General features: G+C 40.1%; 2 protein-coding genes across 4 annotated transcripts in view; one reads left to right on the plus strand and one right to left on the minus strand.

Moving 5' to 3' along the window:
- Positions 1-1,151: 1,151 nt before the first annotated feature.
- Positions 1,152-7,109, minus strand: serpinh1a (serpin peptidase inhibitor, clade H (heat shock protein 47), member 1a). Its single transcript, XM_061055971.1, has 5 exons — positions 6,925-7,109; positions 4,019-4,630; positions 3,837-3,935; positions 3,019-3,251; positions 1,152-2,918 (listed from the first exon to the last, which is right to left on the minus strand). Exons 2-5 carry the CDS (start codon positions 4,614-4,616, stop codon positions 2,616-2,618), a joined length of 1,233 nt encoding a protein of 410 aa, XP_060911954.1. The 5' UTR covers positions 4,617-4,630; positions 6,925-7,109; the 3' UTR covers positions 1,152-2,615.
- A 5,584-nt stretch (positions 7,110-12,693) lies between these two features.
- The window catches only part of gdpd5a (glycerophosphodiester phosphodiesterase domain containing 5a), a 29,530-nt gene continuing 21,515 nt past the window's right edge, over positions 12,694-20,708 (plus strand). For 2 of the 3 annotated variants that reach the window (XM_061055972.1, XM_061055974.1), the window contains exon 1: positions 12,695-13,021. The gene's annotated coding sequence lies outside the window, so the exon portion shown is untranslated. Of the gene's footprint in view, positions 13,022-20,708 lie in introns of all 3 variants that reach the window. The other variant, XM_061055973.1, reaches the window with a different exon arrangement.

The following is a 20,708-nucleotide window of genomic DNA, read 5'->3' on the forward strand; positions in this document are numbered from 1 at the left end:
CCACCAGGTGTTGCCATAAACTCAGAAAATGGACCTGCTGGTAACGGTGACAACAAAACTTTTGCTCCTTTGAATCCTGTCATGACTTGGAGGCAGACACATCTGGCTGTAGATGTTCCTCGTGATGTGTTTGTGGATGAAACATTAACAAACATTAACTGTTTACGTTTGTTATTTGTGTCTTTTAATGTCAACAGTGTATTTTTTTTGTAATTGTATCAATGAGTTTCCTTTCTGGTTAAATAAAGGTAAAAAAGTGGTTCAGTGCCTTAATTAGAAAAGAAAAGAAGAAAAGAAAAAAGTAGAATTTAAGTAAACAGCATGCAAAAAAGGTAAACAAACACAATAAACTTTATTATATTAAATGTGTTCAGCTTGGTACAGTCCTGGCTGCATGGTGGTTCCTAGTTCAAATCCCCATCAGACAGGAGTCTCTCTGTGTGGAGTTTGCATGTTCTCCCTGTGCGTGTGTGGGTTCACTCCGGGTACTCCGACTTCCTCCCACAGTCCAAAAACAGCTTGTTAGGTTAACTGGTGACTCTAAATTACTCGTATGTGTGAATGTGAGTGTGGCTGGTTGTCTGTCTCTATATGTCAGACCTGTGATGACTGGTGTCCCCTCCCACGCCCAATGACAGCTGGGATCACCTCCAGCCCCCGTGACCCTGAAGGGGAAAATTGGTATAGATAGTGGAAGGATGGATGGTACATTCCTTATTTGTAGTTTTGGACCATTTTGACTGACCATTGAGTGTTTTTGCATTTTGCATGGAGTGTTGAATGCAAACAGGTGGGAGGTTCATGACGTGTCTGTTGGACTCATTGGAGCAGCTGCAAACCCCATCTGGATGTACACAAATATTTAGGTGCAGATGTAAATAATAAAGAAGTTATGTTTACTCAAAAATACATTCCATCTCTTTCACATTCCTGGTTGAACTCGAGGCCACATCTATCCCCCTCTCTGGAATTTTCTCATGTTATTCAGGATTAAAATCCCACCGGAGGCCCACGACTCCAACAGACCTGCCCAAGGCTAAACTGCTTGTGCAAACACACTTCCAAACACACAAAGGCAACCTGGTATCCTGACCGAGTCTTTGTACAGACAAAGGGAAATGCAGGCAACCAAGAATCAAGACATGACAATGTTTGTTTTTCAAACTTTTTTTTATTTCAAAAACCTGATTTTTGTTGCAGTCGAAAACCATTTACACTGACTTTTTCAAACCATGTGTGCACACATTGCAGCAGAGATAGTTTTTATCAAATCAGCCATGTTTTATTAGTTTGCCAGTGTAGACCAGTGCAATTTAGATAGTTTATTATTAGCAAGCACATCAGGACTGTGGTGTGTAGCAGAAAGCAGTGCAAAGGATGGGCGATAAAAGAAATGTTAAGAGCATGACATTTACAAAGTGATTGAAGTGATACTTGGTCCTCCAAAAAATAAGAATACTTAACATCTTTTACAAAAATTAAGACTTGACATAAAGAACGTTTTATTTTTCCACAGGTATTCTTTTCATCCATTAAACATAATGGTGCATTTACACGTCAGGCATTAATCAGGGAAATCATACTTAATGTAAGTCTTCAGTCCGTAATGTGATCAGCCAATTAAAAAAAAAGAAAAGCCACATATTGATATCAAATGTTCTTCATGATCAAATGAAGGCTGTGCACAATGCTTTGCTCACTAAGACACAGGACAAAATGCTGAAACACATCTATCTCTTCAGTCAGGTTTAGTGGAATGGTGTCGACGACGTATATTTACATCTCATGGCACTCTTCTCTCTCTGTGTATAGAAGGAGAAATGTGCACTCACACAGTCTATGGCAAGCCCCGTCTTAAATTTAATCAAACTGTGAATTATGTAAGTGTACTTTCCTTTAGTATAAGTCTGAATTCAGAACACATTTATACATAATGCCATTATTATAGTTTTGATTTTATTTTAATATATCAGTAATAACTTTGTCACTAATGAAACATGTTCATACCTTAAACCTGATTTAAACTGGTGAACTTTTACCCTTGACTTCTTCTGAAGTCGATTAAATGGAGCTATAAATTGAAGTGGATTTACACGTGATGAAATTTTGACCATTTGGAATTCAAATGAATGGAATCTTGAGTCACAATATTTAAATTAATATTCTTTAAAGTGAAAATGTCAACTTTTAAATGTTGTTATTCTATTCTATTTCTTCCAAAGTGGACATGCATCCATACATTTTATTTCCTACCCATGAGAACAAGTTGATTAAAGTTCTTTACTCGCGATCTTGACTCATCAATTTTAACAAGATAACAAAGTTTGTTTTCACGTGATAACGGGATTGTGTTCTTGCGATTAAGAAAAAAAACATTAGACTGGTCACTGTGATAGGCCACACCGAGACATGCCTTATCCTAATGACTAAAGTTAAAACTATTTCTAATGCTCTTTTGTGCTTCTTAAGAAATCTTAACATTACATTTTAACTTGAAACAATGACATTTTGACATGTTTAAATTCAAGCTCTTCTTTCCAGACGAGCTGATTAAATGTTAAAGGGCTTGCCATACACAGTCAGTAATTTAATCTAAAACTCAGGTCATCAAGATGTTACAATTCGTCTCTCATCTTTTCCCCCTTTGGCCTCACCATCCTGCCGATGAACAGGATGGAGTTTGTCTTCTGGTCCTTCACCAGGAAGATGAACGGGTGGTCGGCGTAGAACAGTTTGGGGTTTTTCAGCTTGTCTGTGCCGAAGACGCTGACGTCCATCTCGTTCCCATCAGTGTCCCACTCCATGGCCGAGGCGTGAAACACACTGGACAGGTAGAGGTTCTTCTTCCCGGAGATGTTGGACAAGTCGGCTTTGGTTTTGTCCAAAGCTTCTGTTAAGCCCAATTCTCCAAGGTGTTTCTGAAATGAAACAGACGAACAAATATTTTCACCTAAGAGAAAGAGTTGTGGCAGGAGATAAGACGGCGGTGTGAGAGTTGTCGGTCTCCTGCGTTTTTACCTGCAGGTCGTGACTGACTTCCATGCTGACTTTGGGCAGAGACACAGCGACAGCGGTCTGCTGCAGTTTGCCCATCCATGAATCCAGCTGCTTCTTGGTCAGCAACTTCTCCAGTCTCTCCAGAGGCTCCAAGTGGTATGGCATGAGGAACACAACAGTGGACTTCTTATGAGCCAGAGGCATGCTCAGGATGTTCAACTTGTTGGTTTTGTCTTCATGGAAGCCATAGAGACCTGAGAAAACATATTCATCGTGTTGAATATTGGTAATCCATGCTGACAACAGCTACCTTAAGGGAGTCTTCATTTTTCTGATTTGAAACATTTTCTCTTTGATTACAATAATATTTACATTTACAAGTGCATATACCTGAGTAATATGACATACATAAGGCTGTTTCTTAACTTGTTGACCTTTATGAAGTTATTTTAATGTATGTTCAGGAGTGTAAGTCTGTGTAACTACCCACCCCCCACTCTTCTGCTATCCTCTCTTTAACAAAGGAACCACTGGGGGATTCTGAACCAGAAGCATGTTGAGACGTGCCCCTCCCCTGAATCTAAACCCCCTGGTTCCTGACAGCTCAGGCTTCCTCGACCCCCCCCACCCTTGACCCTTTAGTATATTTTAAATAAACTACTTGTTTAATGTCGTATAATGGTGTGGTCTCATTAGTGAAATCTTTATATGAGCAATAATTGCGGTCGCAGTTCAACAGAAATTGAGAAATAGTCTGTTTGGCTTAGAAAGCTACAACAAGCCACTTATCTTAGCTTAGATTAGAGAAAAACCTCTTGTATTACTTATTCTCCACCTACCTGTGCGGTGCATCATCTGTACTGACACAGTGAGGCTGCGGGACACCATGAATCCTCTGTTATCCACCATCTTATGATGAAACTGCTCGTCCCAGTGAGCTGTAATTGGAACATGAATTAGTTTTTTGGGAACATTGAAATGAATAGTACTGCACATATATATAGATTATGCTCAGGCTCACGTTTGAAGAACATAGCATTGATGATTATTGCCCCGTCTGTCTTTTCCACGTCCTTGGTGACCTCCGGCAGCTTGCCGTCAGTAGACTTGGCGGCCCACTCGTTGATGGAGTTCAGGGCACTCTTCTTGTCCCTGAAGTTGATCTTGGAGTGGTCACAGTTGTAGTGCTTTTTGCTGCTCTTCACAAAGGCATCCACAAAGGTGACGGAGCTGGGTCCGTACAGGCGATTGCTGATCTTCCAGGTGACGTTGCGGGTTTTTGGGTCGCTCACCTCAGTCAGGAGCTCAGCGAGGCCCGAGTGCAGCTGCTCGTCTTTGACCTTAGCTGCATTGAGGAGGGTTTTAACCTGAGAGGCAGTCGACGCTTTGCCCCCGAGAGCCACCAGACCCAGAGAGGATGCCACTACTACAGGGGAAATCAGGATGTTCTCAATGCTCTTCTCCTTAGCCATGTTTTGGTAGAGATTGAAAGCCAGGTTAGCGCTGTTGTCGGCAAGGATGGTGGCGTGGTTACTCAGGACTTTGTCTGCTGATGCCGAGGTAGCAGCTTGGGCGGAAGTGGCCAGGAGGACCAAGGATACCAGGTTTGTTACCCACATGGTGCAATGCTAATCTGAGAAAACAAGAAATATGAAGACATCAAAAAAACATGCGCCATTTTACCATGGACAGAGTAAATACTCAACTCTGATTGGATGAAGGGTGTTCACTTATTCATGACAAATCACAATGTAGTTCCAATGAAATGTTCTGTTTTCTGTTCTAAATTAATCTGCAGATGTATAAGCTTGTAATGAGTAACCAAAGTACCTCCAAGGATCTGTTTATGAACTTCACAACTGTTCAACAAGCTAACATCTCATTTCTACATTCAGGATCTTCATCCTTTCTTTGAACTGTTAAACTTTGATTATAAACATTTTAGTTTAGTCCTGCCTGGAGCCGACCGAAACATCTGCATGGACAAATCAGGTTTCCTAGCATTCATAAACTGTGTAGCTAACATTGAGTGGAAAATGTCCACTCTATGTTAGCTACATTTCCACAGGAAATCAGAACGGAATTAAAATGGTGCTTGAAGATGCCAGGAGGTTTTTAGATGTTGTTGACATTGGATATAACATTGAGGGAAGGTACTGCACAAACCCAAACAACTGTGTTTGGGTTATAGAATGGGATAATTCAAGGCAAGAGTTCAATTTGGGCCGACACTGTAAATACATTCACTGCAAGCTATCACAACAGTAGTTGATGGTAAATGTTTTTTGTAAATTTTGAGTCTCAGTGTAATACGTATCAGCTTTATGTGTTCTCATTAAAAGCTCCCTACTGTACAGACACACAGTAAAGCAATAATGGAGGTGAGCAGTGATAAGTACTGTAAAGGATGATAGGATGAATATCATGTTCAGAAACCTTCCATGGCACATTTTGGTTTACAATGCAGGATGAATGAGAAACAGCAGCAGGACTCGGGTTAACCCACGGCGTTCAAATGAGAGTTCATCCTCTAAACCTCCGAGCAGGATTACATAACAGCCACGTAGGCAGCTGCAGAAAACACTGAAGCCAAAATATTGGTCAGCTATTTCTGAGTCCTTCTTGTGATTGCAGCACAAAATTCTCTCATGCAGAATGAGTCTGCTTCATGCTGATTGGCTTGTCAAGTTGGACCTGACCACGCGCTGGCACACACAGAACCGATGTCAGCTTATTGTCTCATAGTCCACGTATGTACAGTACAGGGGATGTGTGCTTGTAGACGGGGAGGTTTAGTGCATATAAACTGTTGTAGTTATAAAGTATAAGACGGTATAAAAACTTTAGAAAAAAGTTTGGGCTTTTAAAGAAGTAATGGCAAACAATACGCATGAATAAAAAAAAGAAACCACAGTCTAGAGAGAGAGAGAGAGAGAGATAACATCTTCTGAGCCTCCAACTCGACCTGTTTCTACACGCATAGACACATAGACAAGTAAGAAGTGAGCCTTGTCCGGATCCAATGTGCATGAGAGACATCACTTATCTCTTAGATCATGAAGCTTTGTTCTTAAAATATTTATATTCTATTTCATTTCACTTTTATTCTCTATTCATTCTCAAAATTATATCGAGGTTTCCCTCATTTACATCGCCGTCCAGATTAGAGAAGAACACATGAATGATCACAGAAACCATAATCATAAGAGTACTTGAAACTACTCCATGTTCCCTGTGTTGAAAGCCTGAGTAGAAGAGAATTCATTTGGATAATTTCATACATTTAATGATAACAATGTGATCTAAAGAGTTTAATACCACTTTTGACATTTTGATGTCATAGTGTGTCTCTTTAAATGATCCAGATACTAACATGTGTGTACCTTCATCTTCCTGATCTTTTAACAGATTGATCAAGTGAAAAAAATCCATCGTACTGCACAATATTGATTCCATGTGTAAGCCTTATGTTTGCATCTGTCAACCAACAAAAAGTTCATCCACCCACACATGAATGAATAAATGAAAAAAAGTGTTTTGCACTTTTAATTAACAGAAGACATAGTTTTATGGAGATAAATGGCTTTTTTGGGAATCATTTCCAAATGTATTGAAAGAAAAGAGACATGTCCCACGTCAATGATGAAATCAAAAGTTGCAGCCACCTCCCTAACTGTCTGACCTCTCATGTATTTCTCACTAAGTTTGTGCCTTTTCTTCTTCTTTTCTTACTTTTAAAACATATCCAACAACAAGACTTAACGACCTTACACAAGTCCACAAAGCAGTCTTCATCTTTTATCACAGATCTAACTTTGTGGCCTCTCCCTCTCTCACATGCCTGGGCATTTCCCACCAGCTGAACGCTGCACAGAAGTCTCTCCCCTTCCCCCCTCCTGACTCCCACTACTACATGTATAATCTTACCTTGTTAGGATCTTCAATAATTCTGCAGGTTTCACTTCAATCTGCCTGTAAATATCTCCCCCGGTGCTGATCTGTCCTATGTGTAGTTTATGTTTTCAGAAGTCACAGACAGAAATGTATGTGAGAGAGCTGCAGGGGTTTTCATGCCCGGTTGTCAGAGCATGGAAATCTGTGCACTGGAATCTTATTTCCAGGCCGGTCCCGCCCAGAGGATCCAGAGGGAGGGGGAGAAGAGTCCTCCCCCTTTAATTTCCTGAAGGCAGGAGTTACAGCCCGGCTGGAGACATCCAGTGACCCATAATAAAGTGACCCATCGTTACTTTAGTGCTTGTGTTTGCACGGAAACAGATTCTCTTTTTTCATCAATATGTTTCATAGCTTCTCCAGAACAAAGTTGCAATTGGGATTGTGTTTGAATGTCTTTTTAATATATTTTAAATATGGTCTGGATTTACAAGATTTAAGCCACACCATGTTGGTGTTTTCATGTAGAAACTAGTTTACTGTCCTGTCCTTTGAAATCTTCATATCTGAGCTGATCCAGTCGGCAAAACAAACACTCAGTCATGAGGAATGTGTGGTATTCAGACTTCTTCTTTGGGACATTTTTCTTCGCATTACGCTTTTAAAGCAAGTGATGAAAAAGCAAATGGTGGTAACTGATGAGCTTTAATGCCTCAGTGTTTTGACTGCCACTCTCCTGCCCTCCCCCAGCTTGTAATTCACTTCTGCCACGTAGATGGGAGACACTGCAGGGGGGGAGGGGGTGGAGGGGGGTGGGGCCTGTTTGAAGTTAGAGACAATTGGCTACACCTATAACCTCACCTTTTTCAGTTTGTACTTTTGGAAACATAGACATTCATGCTGAAAAGTATTCTCAGACATGAACAGCAATACGATGTCATGACATGATAATGCAGCACCTGCTGTGAGGTATAAAGACTTACAAATCTGTTTAGAGCAGGACCTCTCTCTACATATCATGTAGATCATCAGCTCATTATGAAATTATATTCAAATCAATCTTACCCTTACTGTCTTTTATTTTAAAAAGGAGCCCTCCATAGTCACAGTGATAACTTATAGGGACTTGTTAAAGATTCATTTAAAGCAGCAGTGGATCACACTTCCTGACTTGAAGTCCTCGTTCACTGTCAACCTTTAAAATCACTGGATCCAGAAATTCCCAGAATGCAACTTAATAAAACAAAAACACACAACTTAAAGCTACGTGACTTGATATGTTAATGTGACATAACAAATAGTGTGGGCGTAGCTGAAGAAGATACAAGATTTAACACCCTACGGATAAAATGTGCTAAACTTGGCAGCAGATATGGTTTGATATGTGGTTAACTGTGAGACACTTTTTTGAACTTCAGTTGAGTTTTGAAATCCTTTAAGACGTTGTGACCTTTGTTGCCAAACATACAGAGACTCTTTTTGATTGCAAGACACAAAACAAAACACCTCCAGACAGACGGTGCAGAGTTTGATTCTGACCTGTGGCTCCTTTCCCACATGTCATTCCCCACCCTCTCTCTCTCTCTCTCTCTCTCTCTCTCTCTCTCTCTCTAATCTGACTCTATCCACTGTCCTATCTCTCCAATAAAAGCATAAAAAAAGCCCCAAAACAAATCTTAAAACAAAAAAGGCAGACCAGCAGGCAGCCCCCACAGTTTGATTTGGTGGTTTTGTAACTTTTGCAAATCAGTACAGTCAGTACAGTGTGTGTAAATCTGGAGTGTGAGGGGAGTATGGGAACTGAATGGTCTCTCTTTTTTTCCCATGAATGCTTCCTCTCCTCTTCCTGGTGTTGTGTGTGAATCCTCCTCCTGCCGGGGAGCAGCTCTGTGTTTGGAAGTGGGTCAGACAGCAGGATGTGTGTCCGGTGTAATACTGCCTCTGTTCTCCAGAGCTGGTTATTAAATCAGAGCAGCTGTCGTTAAACAATCTGAAAATGTTAATGCAGCGATCATGTAGACTGCTGTTGTCTTTCATGACTCTCTGTCTTTACATGCATCTTCAGTACAAGGTCTGTTAAAGCTCCTGTGAGGAACTTTTAGTTTGTGTTGTGATCACATTAATAATGTTTCATTTCAGTGTGAATGAGGTTGTTTAATTATTTAAAAAAAAAAGGTATGGCTGGATGTTTAGCACAAAGGGTCTCATAGCTCACCTGGGCATTGCTTGCCTGCATTGAAGCTGAACTCTACGACAACAGTTTTGATTCATCAAAAAGGTCCAGTTTCGCCCCATGCACAAAACTGCATCATTCATATATCAGCAGTGCTGTTTCCTCTAACTATTTTTACCTGTGTTCACTCCTCATGTCAGGCTTTTCCTGTTTATTTAAGGGAAACTATTCTATTTCAGATTAACGGAATCATTTTGCATCATCTCCATGGTCACATTTCGATGTTTGCTATCCTTAAACAGAGGCGCAGACGCCCTCTACTGGATGAAATACGCACCTACAGCTATAAGCAGTGTGACCACTAGAGGTCGCCAGAGAACTGACAATAAAAACAAGAGGCCATCAACCTTTTTTAAGCCAACAGTTTTGATTTAGTTCCATCAAACTTCAGTTCATTTCCAAAAGGTCAAGGCTTCTTCTTTATTCTATTTTAGATTAACAGATTCATTTTAAATCATCTCCATGGTAACATTTTGATGGTTGCTTTCCTTAAACTCAGAGTGAAGAAAAGTGAGGCAGAAAGCACAGTGTGTGCAGGCGCCCTCTGCTGGCTGACATACGCACCTACAGCTATAAGCAGTGTGACCACTAGAGGTCGCCAGAGAGCTGACAATAAAAACAAGAGGCCATCAAGCTTTGACTTTTAACTACTGGTACTACTACTGCACCTGCAAGGTTTCTGTAACTATAATCAACATGACGGCCTCTTCATTTATTTTACTCATGTTATAATGTGTTTGATTATATTGTTTCAATGAGTGTCTCCTTTTATACTTTAGAAACTGAGGATTTTTTTGTTGTGTATACTCCTGGTGATTTTATGTGATTTCATTTATATTTCATATTTCTTTTGTCACTCTTCTATTTTTAATCTTTAATAAAGCTGACTCTAGGGGAGTTTTTCTACGATGCCTCTCTTCATATCTTCCCACGTCTTACTCCTGACTTTTGTCTTGTGGAGGGACCTTCACTGCTGCTGCTAAATTGTTTGGGATTAAAGGGATCTGACGTAATTATCCAAAGCCAAGGGTTGATCTCTGACCACTGGGCCTGGAATAGATCTCCTACAAGACGTTACTCATCTGCTCTACCTGTTTGCCAGGTGTTGCTAATGCACGGCCTCCTGAGTGGCTGTGGTGTCATGTGTGAGGCTACATAAACATCACAACAATCGTTTCAAACGCCTAAATAGTCTGTAGTGGCTCAACATTAGAGGAGTGGGAAAAATGTCTTGTTCGGACTCCATCGGCATTTTTAAAAAGGCAAGGCAAGGCGAGGAAAGTTTATTTATGTCGCACATTTCAACAACAAGGCAATTCAAAGTGCTTCACACAAGACATCAAAAGCATCATGACAGAGGAAAGAAAAGAAACATTAAAATAGAACAAAAAAATCACTGAAATTATTAAATCTGAAAATATGTTCAAATAAAATAAAAAGAAGATTTGACACTTTTCTTGGACTATTTTTGGAGAACAATTAATTTATTCTTATTATATATTTTTTTAAAATATATTTTTTCAAGTGTCCTCTGAGATCCAGACATACCATAATGACTTTAACAACAGGATGAAGGATGCAATAAAGCAACTTAAAGCAGCAAACTGAACTCTTTCTCTCAACACTGTCACACAGGCAGGAGATGTCCTGTTCATGTTTTTCAAAAGTAAACAAGGAAACAAAAAATTAAGACTTAAATCATGGATCTATTATGCTTCAGTGTATGTTGAGAACATTTTCTGACCACTCATTGAAAGCAGTAGGATAACGTCGGGGAGGTATGGTGTAGTTATGAAAGACTGTCATCAGAGCTCCTTTTAAGACATACCAGACAATACATTTAACTTTGATTGAAGATACAAACGAGGTGGGATAATTAGTCTTAAAGAGTATAGAGACACTCCTTCAGAGTCAGGTGCTTCATCTTCCTCACCATCTTCAGCTCTGTAGTTGAATTCCAGGAAACACAAACATTTTCCAGAGTCGAGGTCAGGTCTCCTTAGTGACTCCAGACCCCCCACAGAGAGTTTAATGAAACTATTTCTGTCTTATCCCCCACTGCAAAAACCTGCAGTTCCTTGAGTGTCCACTTGAGGCAGGCTCCAAAAGCCCTGTAAAGGGCCTCACGTCTTGGCCAAAAAGTTGCACTTGAACACACCGCAAAGACTACAGCCGACAGCCAACCACCACGTACGTTCTGCACGTGTGTGAGAGGAAATAACTCTCCATGCCAGCAGGCGGCGGTAGTCCGTTGTTAAGATAAGAGAAGACCATTCTCACACCGCTGTCGGTCACCACTCGTATTATAGGTATACTACTAATGGAGAATAATGTCTGATAAAAAGTTAAAAAATACGTGGCGTTGTAAACTCTTGGTCTTATAGTGGAAAAAGAAAAGAAGAGGTGACAAATAAGGAGAAACTGCACTAATGGGTGAAAGCATGGATACTACAGCAGCATGCTCAAGGGGCTTTCATGAACCTGTGTCGAGAGCTGGAGATAAATCAAACTTCCCAACAGCCAATCAGAGAGATTCCTCTCACTGACCGCCTACGTCGATTCAGCATGTTGAATAGTTGAGACAGCATTTCCAATATGGTGACCGCCTAGATGGGCTTCAACAGGCTGCTTCAGAAATCAATGGGTGATGTCACCGAGACTAAGTCTGTACACAGAAGATACAATGTACACAGAAATAATTATGTGGGCGGAGCCATACTGGTAGCAGAGCGTTAGCTAGCTGTAGCTTGTTGTCAATTCACATCAGAAAGTTATTAACAGTCTCTGAGCCTTCTCAAATATTTAAATTGTTTGGCAGCAGAAGACAAGTTGTGAGACGCTAACCTTTAGCGATGGGGTGAGGTGACCTGACCGTCGTCATTGTCAGGTCAGTGGGTTAATGTTTACTGTGTTCGTCAGAATCAGATTTAAAAGCCAGGTAGGCCCTATGTGTGCCACCACGAGTTTGACTCCAGTTAAACATTGCTCCATGCATTTATAAATTAACAGAGATATGGTGAATGCAGGAAGATTAGAAGTAAAACAATGATGTAAAGTCAAATAAAGGTTACACGTTTATGTACAACTGTACAGAATGTGTCGGCGGGAAGACAATAAATAAATAAAGTCTTTAGTTCTGTGTTTTAAATCCTTTATAATAACTGGTGCTTTGTCAAAAAGTGATATGTACATTTTTATTAGATATGAAGACCTGAAGGTCAACTGCAAAAACAAGAAGTTTCATAAAACTCAAACAAAAATTGTTAAAGCGAAAAAATATTTTTGCAATTCATTAATTTTTTTGGGTGAAATGTTCTTTATCGCTCTGTCATTTTTTCCCCCTTTCATTTTTTTTTTCATTATTTCATATTGCAGTTGACCTTAAGGGCCACCGTATTTGCCTGCAGCATAACCTGTTCATAAGAGACTGTTGAATGTAGATAGGCAGTACCTCATAGCGGCTCTAGTTCTGTTTCACACTATAAAAAGTTCCCCTTGTACTGTGCTAAAGTCTGCTGTGATCGAGTATTTTTTGCAGTGTTATTCACAGCTCCTCCCAGCCGGTGTCGGAGGATTACAGATTTTAACTCTTCTGTGAACACTGGAGGTTTGTCTCGGCTCAAGAGGAAACTGTCCTGTGTTTTATTTAGATATTTATCATCTAAAAACGTCACAGTTTTTCTCATATATCCGGACTTTACGCTGCTGCAGTAAATCGGCTGTGCGCCTCTGCTGCGTCTCTTACGGCCGCTCAAAGTTACTGTAAAAAGTCTTTTAATTATCAGTAAAGTCAAGCAGTGAAGAGGAGACGTTATGTCTACGTGCATGGATATAGTTGATTAAGAGAGACTGGCTTCTAGTTTCTTCTACACTATCCAGGATACAAAGGCTGTCGTGGAGGTAAGTGAGTGTTTGTGCGCACTTGGCCGGATTATCTTCATATAATCTGAGGAACTGTCACCCTGTGTTCTCTGTTGTGATTAACAGGTGGAAGTGAGCTGAGTGATCTGTTCTCTCTGACGTTTTTGTTGTTGTTGGACAATTACTTTTCTTTTCATTCACATGATCATTTGAAGACCCTCTGCCTGGCATCATCAGCAGGTTTTTTTTCCCTTCTTCAAAATATCCCCATACAGGCATGATACATAAGGACATATTTTGATAGTCAAACAGATGCATGAGGGTGAGTTGAAGTTGTAAAATAACTGTAAGTGTTTCTTTTTACTGAGCTACCTTTGTGACACCTGCTGCACAATAAGTGAGGAAGTTAATGTGGAACAACCACAGAACAACAAGAGTAGATGTTTTGAAGTACATCCACACAAAACCAAAAGGATTGACTCAATCAATTCAATTTAATTACATTAATTGGCTTTTTGGCTGAACGTTTGCGTTAAAAAAGATTTTGTCAAAAGCTTCAAGTAAACTTTGTATTTTTTTTTTTATCAAAAAAAACAACAACTTTGGTTTTGGAAAGAAAAAAATCAAGCTGAAATACAACAAATCATTTTGAGCAGACTCATCATGCATGCATTTATTTGGGGCCACTATGATGGGGGTTTTGCTCATGAAGTCATATAGAAAGTGAACCTTTGCATTGTGGCATCACCCAGTGGTTTGTGGACTTTCATTTTGGAGCATTGACGTTGGGATTTCGGTCAGTGCTTCCTTGTTTTTGTTTTGTTTTTTGGAACTGGAAGTAAACATATTTGGACAACAGGGAGGAAATGCATCGCATGGTTTCTAATTTATTTACAAAATCGGCATCATGCTGCTGCACTGACACGACTTGAAACCAGTGATTGAGACCATAAAACCAATTAGAAAATATGATACTGTATACATATTTACTGAGGTATAAATCAACCAAGAGATGAGGTAAAATCCTCGTCTGTTTTCTTTTTGCAGCCAGTGAAGTGACCCCCTGCTGGTCATTAAAAGAATGCAGTTTTGTGACATTTCATCTTTCCTTATCTTCTGAAACCAGAGGTGGTGTCCTCTTCTTCTTCTTTAAGGTCTGTGGACACACATAGCAAACACTGAGCTGATGAGGGAGATCAACGTTTGTTAATATATCCCATGAAAGAAAATCCAATCAGCCTCTTTTGAATTGCACATGTGTTACTAAAACCTGTTGCTGCTATATTCATCATTTCTTGACTGAATGTTTTTGTTTTATTTGAAGCATGCAAAGACACAGTTCACCCCGTATTGAAAAGAATAAAAGTCTGAAGAAGCACATTGGTCCGTCCTTAAGTCCTCTAGTCCTCTAAAATCTGTTTAGTAAAAGACATTCTGTATCTTTCTAGTACTTTCGATCTGCTCCCTGACTTTCCTGCAGTGTGACTTACACTCTGTGCCAGACTTAAATCACCTTTAATAAGTCGGAGGATCCTCAGAACTGGCAGGTGTTGCTTGGTAGATGAAGTGCGGGGTATAGGTCTCATTTTAACAAGAAGCAGCTCATGCCCTGTGACTTGTGGGATGTATATGTTGAGGATGAAAATCAGCATCTAACATCCGTCTTTTGGCTTTGAAAGCAGCTTTGTGTCCAGTCTGAGCCCTCATACTCGGCCCTGTGTGTGATCGAGGGGCACTAATGGAAACTCTATTTTTGGACAAATCCACTGAAAGATTAAGGGTTCTATCAAAGCATACATATTTAAATTTCATGAACAATGGCAGCCTGGAAAGAGGCGACAGTGACCGAGATAAAAAGGCTAATAATAGACTGATATGGCAGAGGCTGTGTGGCAATGATTGGCTGAGTCTTAGTGGATTATTGTATTATTATCCAGCGGGCACATAGCTATAACTTTACTTTGACTCAGTAGGGTGTCTGCAGACTTGAGGAGTGTTGACAATGAGCAGGATACGTCTGGTAGCATGCGAGGAAGGAGATGAGGAGAGAGGTTAGATCCCATCAGGTGAACAGCAGGTTAATGTGAGGGAACAGGCCTGCAGCCAGCTGAGAGGGAGGCCAAAGAGACTCTACAAAAGACTTGTCTGGGTGAACCTGGGTGAACATTTGGAAGCTCACTTCTTCTCGAAGCTGCACATGCTGTCAGCAAACACATCAATGACAGATTACTGTTGTTGTTTTAAGTGTTTTTCTTATGTTTGTTGTGAATCAGGGGAGAGATTTTAGTTTGCAGAAGCTAATGAAACAATAAAAAATACCTACGGAAGGGTATGGCATTCACATGAGAAAATCAAATCTGCTCTGTTTGTCCGAGTTTACGAGATACTTGTTTCTCAAACTCCCAACAGAAGCTCATTTAAACCACTTACTGGCTGTTTCCTCCGGATATGTGTTTCGCTGTAGTCCGTCTGCTCCGCTACAAATACGAGCCAAGTCTATTTTCAATGCAAGTACAAATCAAGCTGAACAGAACAGATCAACACCAGACAGGAAGTCAGACAAGGGAACGCACAGAGCATCTAGAAGCACATACTGATGAACAGAAAACATAATGCAGCCGTTTAATTACGTGCACGGAGATCATAGTGGTCCCGTGCAGACACTATGCACCATGCAGTAGTCACAGTATAGAAACGTCACTCCCCCTCCGATTGGCTCAAGGTGAGTTCTCCGGAGAATATCCTGCATCGTTTTCAAATCAGCTCACTCAGACTTGCTTCGGAAAAAATACTCAGGGTCTGGCAGGAGAAACTCCGGGTGAAGTCCGAGTGAAAATTTGGTTGTTTGTGTTCACACATACAACTCCTCCTGGAAATATTCTGACCTTTTACAGGAGATTTCAGGGAAGTGTGAAAGCCCTATTACAGTATTTACTTGAGCTAAATATGGGTATATTAATTCACACCCTTAGGCGTCCTGTTTATAGTCTGTGAGAATCATCTGTGTGTTGTCGCTGTCAGAGGTTTCACAATAAATAGAACTTGTTTTGGAGACACTTCTTCAGGCGGGGTAGACTCTGCTGCAAATATTTTGAACAGCAGATTCATCTTTGAAATTGTTGATTGAAGTCCAGGAATATTTTTCATGTCACTTTTCCTTGGAAATCTTTTATTATATTTTGCATTCAACAAGCATTGGCTTTGTTATTTCTACTGATAACTTCACAGCAACCACCAAACTGTCAAGAGAATAACCTTCATGTCAGACACAAAGACTGATCTGTACCTCTTGAAGAAAAAGGCATTTAAATGCATCCTAAGCAACAATATAAACTTCTCCTCCAGACTTTTACGGCCAAAATTATTGTGATTAATGAAGATCACAGAAAACGTCAAACTCCTGTAACAGTTTAATAAATTGGAATCACCTTAGCTTCTATACTTATTTTGAAGAATTGATTATTTTTATCAAATCACAGGAAGGTATCTTTTTGTAGAGGACAGTCCTTAAGTTAAAATACAAAGTACTTTAAAAGGGATGCCCATAAGACACCCACAAATAAAGGTTAAAAGAATCAATCAGAACGAAGTCAATATATACGACATGTGTTATCAGTCCAGAAAAAGTCCATCAATGGAAGCACATCACAATCAACTTACTTAGACAAGATCATCCATGACAGAGGGCAACAAATCAGCTTTTTATACCCACTAGAAAATAAGTGATTATTTGGATTTTGTCCTTTGGATATTTTGATAAAAATAATTTGCAGTTCACTGTGAAGAAACTGAAAGTCATCCAGTGATACCTGACTAACTAACCTGCTAGCGGAACTATCCATTCGCATATGGCGCTGTGGAGTGGGAAACAATTCCATGGTAACGGGAGCTCCACCAATCAGAGAAGTCACTGAGAAGTCACTGTGACACTCTAGGATTCTGGGTAAAGTAGTTAAAATAACAACCTGAGGTTGCAAATAAAGTATGTTTTTCTTAAAACAAGGTTGATATCTTTTTAAGAATGATTGATACCACACTCAGGCTAGGATGGTCCGGAAAAAAATCATGTACACAGTCTTGTACCTTTGGCTTTTTCTATGTTTTCCAATTTTTTTTTTTTTGCGTCGTAACAGAAATGTTGTTTTCACAAGTATTGGGGGGGGGGGGCTGGTTGTCTTGGTTCCAGGCTTCAATACTTCATTATAAGGATTTTCTAAAATGCCAATCGAGGATTCAAATGAATTTTACTTCCAGAACCAGAGCTACTGAAAATGTGTGCGGTCACTGTTTAGCTATAAGACCCGCCTCGCTGGAATAAGACCTCTGTTTGACCTTCATGTGAGGATGATGGGGTCAGTCAGGATATGAATGCTGGTAATCTGCCAACACCTCTGACCTAAAAGAAAGTCTCCCTCAGGCCCAGGAGTTCCCATATTATAATGTCAACAGTGAAAAGTGGATACACAACAACTTCCTCTCTTTGAAGATTGTTGTGTGGATTTAGCTTAGCAGACAATCCACAAACACTCACACTCATCCTGTAAGAAAACCTGAACCAGGATACACAGTTTAAGTATTCAGCAGCATGTGTTACATCATAACCAACAAAACTGCTGAGTATTTCCATGGGTGGATTTCCAATAAGATAACCCACCCCAGTAGGAACAAGCTAAAACTGCCCTCCTGCGCTACCATTAGCTAGAGCTTCTGTGCAGTGATTAGCTTGCACTTGTTACTAAAAGTCTGTCTTCTTCAACATTAACCTTTTGTTGAGATCAGAAACAAAAAGTGATTAGCATCTAGTATGAAAGTCGTAATCTGTCATCTGTCCAACATGCTGGTTCAGTGAACAAAATAATGACTTGCAAGATGCTAGACAGATGCTAAACCCTGGAAAAAAATCATGTTTTTTGCATATTAGCATTGTCATTGTGAGTAGCACAAAGCTAAGGCATGGCTTGATTGCCTTTAAATCTGCCTGTGATGCATCCGTTTTTTTAATCTTTAAAGTGACATACAGCTATTAGCCTCACATAAAGAGACACATCCAGACACATTTGGTGTCGATGTCATGTTGTAATTTCTCTGCTCAGAGATAAGGACAAAGGAGCATTTTGTTTTGGGAATCGCTGTTGACCAGGAAACACTCTAATCTACTTAAATCTGAGCAGGAAATTGCTGCTCATCGCAGCCCTTTATCAAAGAGATAAGCAATACAATGTAGAAGATTTAATTTCAACTGGGTTTAAATCTGTTTTTCTAATTAGTGTTTAAAAAAATATCTGATTGGGGAAGGCAATAAAACCATGTTCATGTCAGGGGTTACTAGGGCTCAACGATTTGGGAAAAGACATTTCAATTGTTTTCTTTCTGTGATATATATTGCAATTAACAAAAAAAGAAAGCATGCATGCGGTGTCTTTTTTTGCACATCAATTCAAATTTCAATCAAACAATCATCCTTTTATTTTGGGCGCCTGTGACTAGCGATAGAGTCGGCCGTCTCTATACTGGAAGGTCGGGGGTTAGATCCCCAGCTCCTGCAGACACATGTCCGATGTGTCCTTGGGCAAAACACCCCAAGTTGCTCACGCTGCTTCGTCAGCATTATGTGAACATGTATAAATGGATTGGTTAATACCTATGTGTAACAGGCCCCGGATGGAGGACTGTTGCCAGATTAGATGTGTCCTGTTAATAACAGGGAAATAATGAGACAAAGCAATGTAGTGTGTTTGGTTCTGCTACTTAACACATCCTGACACACACTTAAGGGTGGCGTTAGCTTCTACATGTTATAGAAGAATATATAGACCACACGTATGTGATTTGTGACATTTACTCACCTGTAAATAACAGGGAAAGAATGAGACAAAGTAATGTTGTGTGTTTCCTATCCTCGCTTCTTCTAGTCTGAAGACGAGGGCTGCCGAGCACACTAAACTGTCTCACCTGGAGGTTACGCCTCCTTGTGGCACAAATTGGAACCACACTCTAAATGACATTTTACACAAAATAACAGAACTAATGCTCCCAATTACAAATTTACATATTGAAATATACACAATACACAAAAATAAATCACATAATGTGATCACACATTTCTGTGTGTCACATATAGTGATGGCCACTTTACACCACAGCATCTGCCATCAGCGTGTGAATCGGTGACCAGAGATATAAAAGTGCTTTGAATAGTCAGACTAGAAAAGCGCTAAACAATCTCATTTACCATTTAGCAACATTGGGTCCAGAGTCAAACAATTTTTTAATGGCACTGGTATTGGACTAGTTATCATAGTTGTCAGTGTTGAAAATAGAAAAAATGATCTCTGCAGAGGAAGCTTTGCAGTCATTGCTGATTCACCAAAACAATGGTCTTATTGACCAAGTGAGTGTAGTTGGTCCGATTGCTGTCTTCAGGTTGTGTGTTTTCTTCATCTATCCTTTTCATACGGACAACAATACCTGCAGGGGTCAGGTAGTTATGACGAGTGACTCGCTCATCTTCACCTTGAAAGGTTTCACTCTACAAGCAGACCGTTTAACTCATTAGCTGACTACCTCTGATGCTGTTGTCTTCTAAGGCAAAGCTTCTGCTGCTTTGGATCAGCCAAGAGGTTGAGTTGTGCTCTTAACCTACTTTTGGCTTTTATGAAGTCGAAGCAAAAGAAGTGAGATGTTCTCTGTTATCTGCAACTATCAAGTGGTTGCCATAACATGCTGGTAAAACTGAACTGTTTTAGTTTTAATGGTGATGCTAGACTGAAAGGTATCGGTGTTGTCGACTACAGCGTCCAACATGAAGCCCTTTGTCCTTGCTCTGCTTTTAATCAGCTTTGTTTTATTGATTCATTGATGCTGTAACAGTTGGTGGCGGTGGCATGAGTACAAACACAGGACTTTGATCCAGGACAGCAGAGTTCAAGAGAGAAACAAGAGGCGACCTTGAAGTCTTTTGGGGACAGTTCTTAAAGTTGGGTCATATGAGGTATAGTTGTAAAAGACAGTGTGTCACCTTCAGTTGTTGGCAGACGTCATGGCCCCGGTTAGAGAAGCTGGCCACTGTGTGCTGACATGGAAACTTAGTCTGTGTCCTATAACAGTGACAAAATCAGCTTGTTTCCATGGTTTCCTATGAGTGTCCTTGCATCCCACCTACGATGCAGGGTGACATAATGTGTTTTTTACCCCACCACCCTGTTTCTATTTTCATACCTGTACTCGACATGGACGAGGAACAGGGTACGAAGGATGAGGGAGATCGACAAGGCATATTTAAGTGGAGATAGTTGTAAATTAACAATTTCCATTTCTGTGATTTAAATACTGTGCTTTGTCAACACCAGACAAAAACTTTATACAGCTCGCCGCCATGAACGCCTCATCAATTCAAAACACCAAACCTCAATTTCCTCCCTTCAAAACAAATGCATCAGACATCAAACTGCAAGGTGAAACTGAAATTCACAGAGCAAAAAAAAAAAGAATATTTAACGGATGTAGTGTGGAGCGCGAGCTTTTGTTGCTGCTGCTCGATTTAAAGGGATATCTGACCCTCCTGTTGTTGTGGACATACTGTTACCCCTGTAACACTATACACATTGCTTTGGGGCAAACAGCACTCTATCCATGAACAAAGTTCAGTCTCTTGAAGCATATTGTAATTGTATCGTTTCTCAGTTTGACCTTTGCTGAAGGAAAAACATTTTCTTTTGGCACTTTG

The sequence above is a fragment of the Labrus mixtus genome, chromosome 14 (genome assembly GCF_963584025.1).
Source record: "Labrus mixtus chromosome 14, fLabMix1.1, whole genome shotgun sequence".
Lineage (NCBI taxonomy): Eukaryota > Metazoa > Chordata > Actinopteri > Labriformes > Labridae > Labrus > Labrus mixtus.

What these genes read in the sequence shown, in the direction of transcription:
- serpinh1a (XM_061055971.1), bottom strand. Translation starts at nt 4,616, where the DNA reads ATGTGGGTAACAAACCTGGTATCCTTGGTCCTCCTGGCCACTTCCGCC. An exon ending in CAATGCTATGTTCTTCAAAC is followed by an intron (nt 3,936 to 4,018) that starts GTGAGCCTGAGC and finishes TTCCAATTACAG; the next exon opens with CTCACTGGGACGAGCAGTTT. An exon ending in AAGTCAGTCACGACCTGCAG is followed by an intron (nt 2,919 to 3,018) that starts GTAAAAACGCAG and finishes GTTTCATTTCAG; the next exon opens with AAACACCTTGGAGAATTGGG.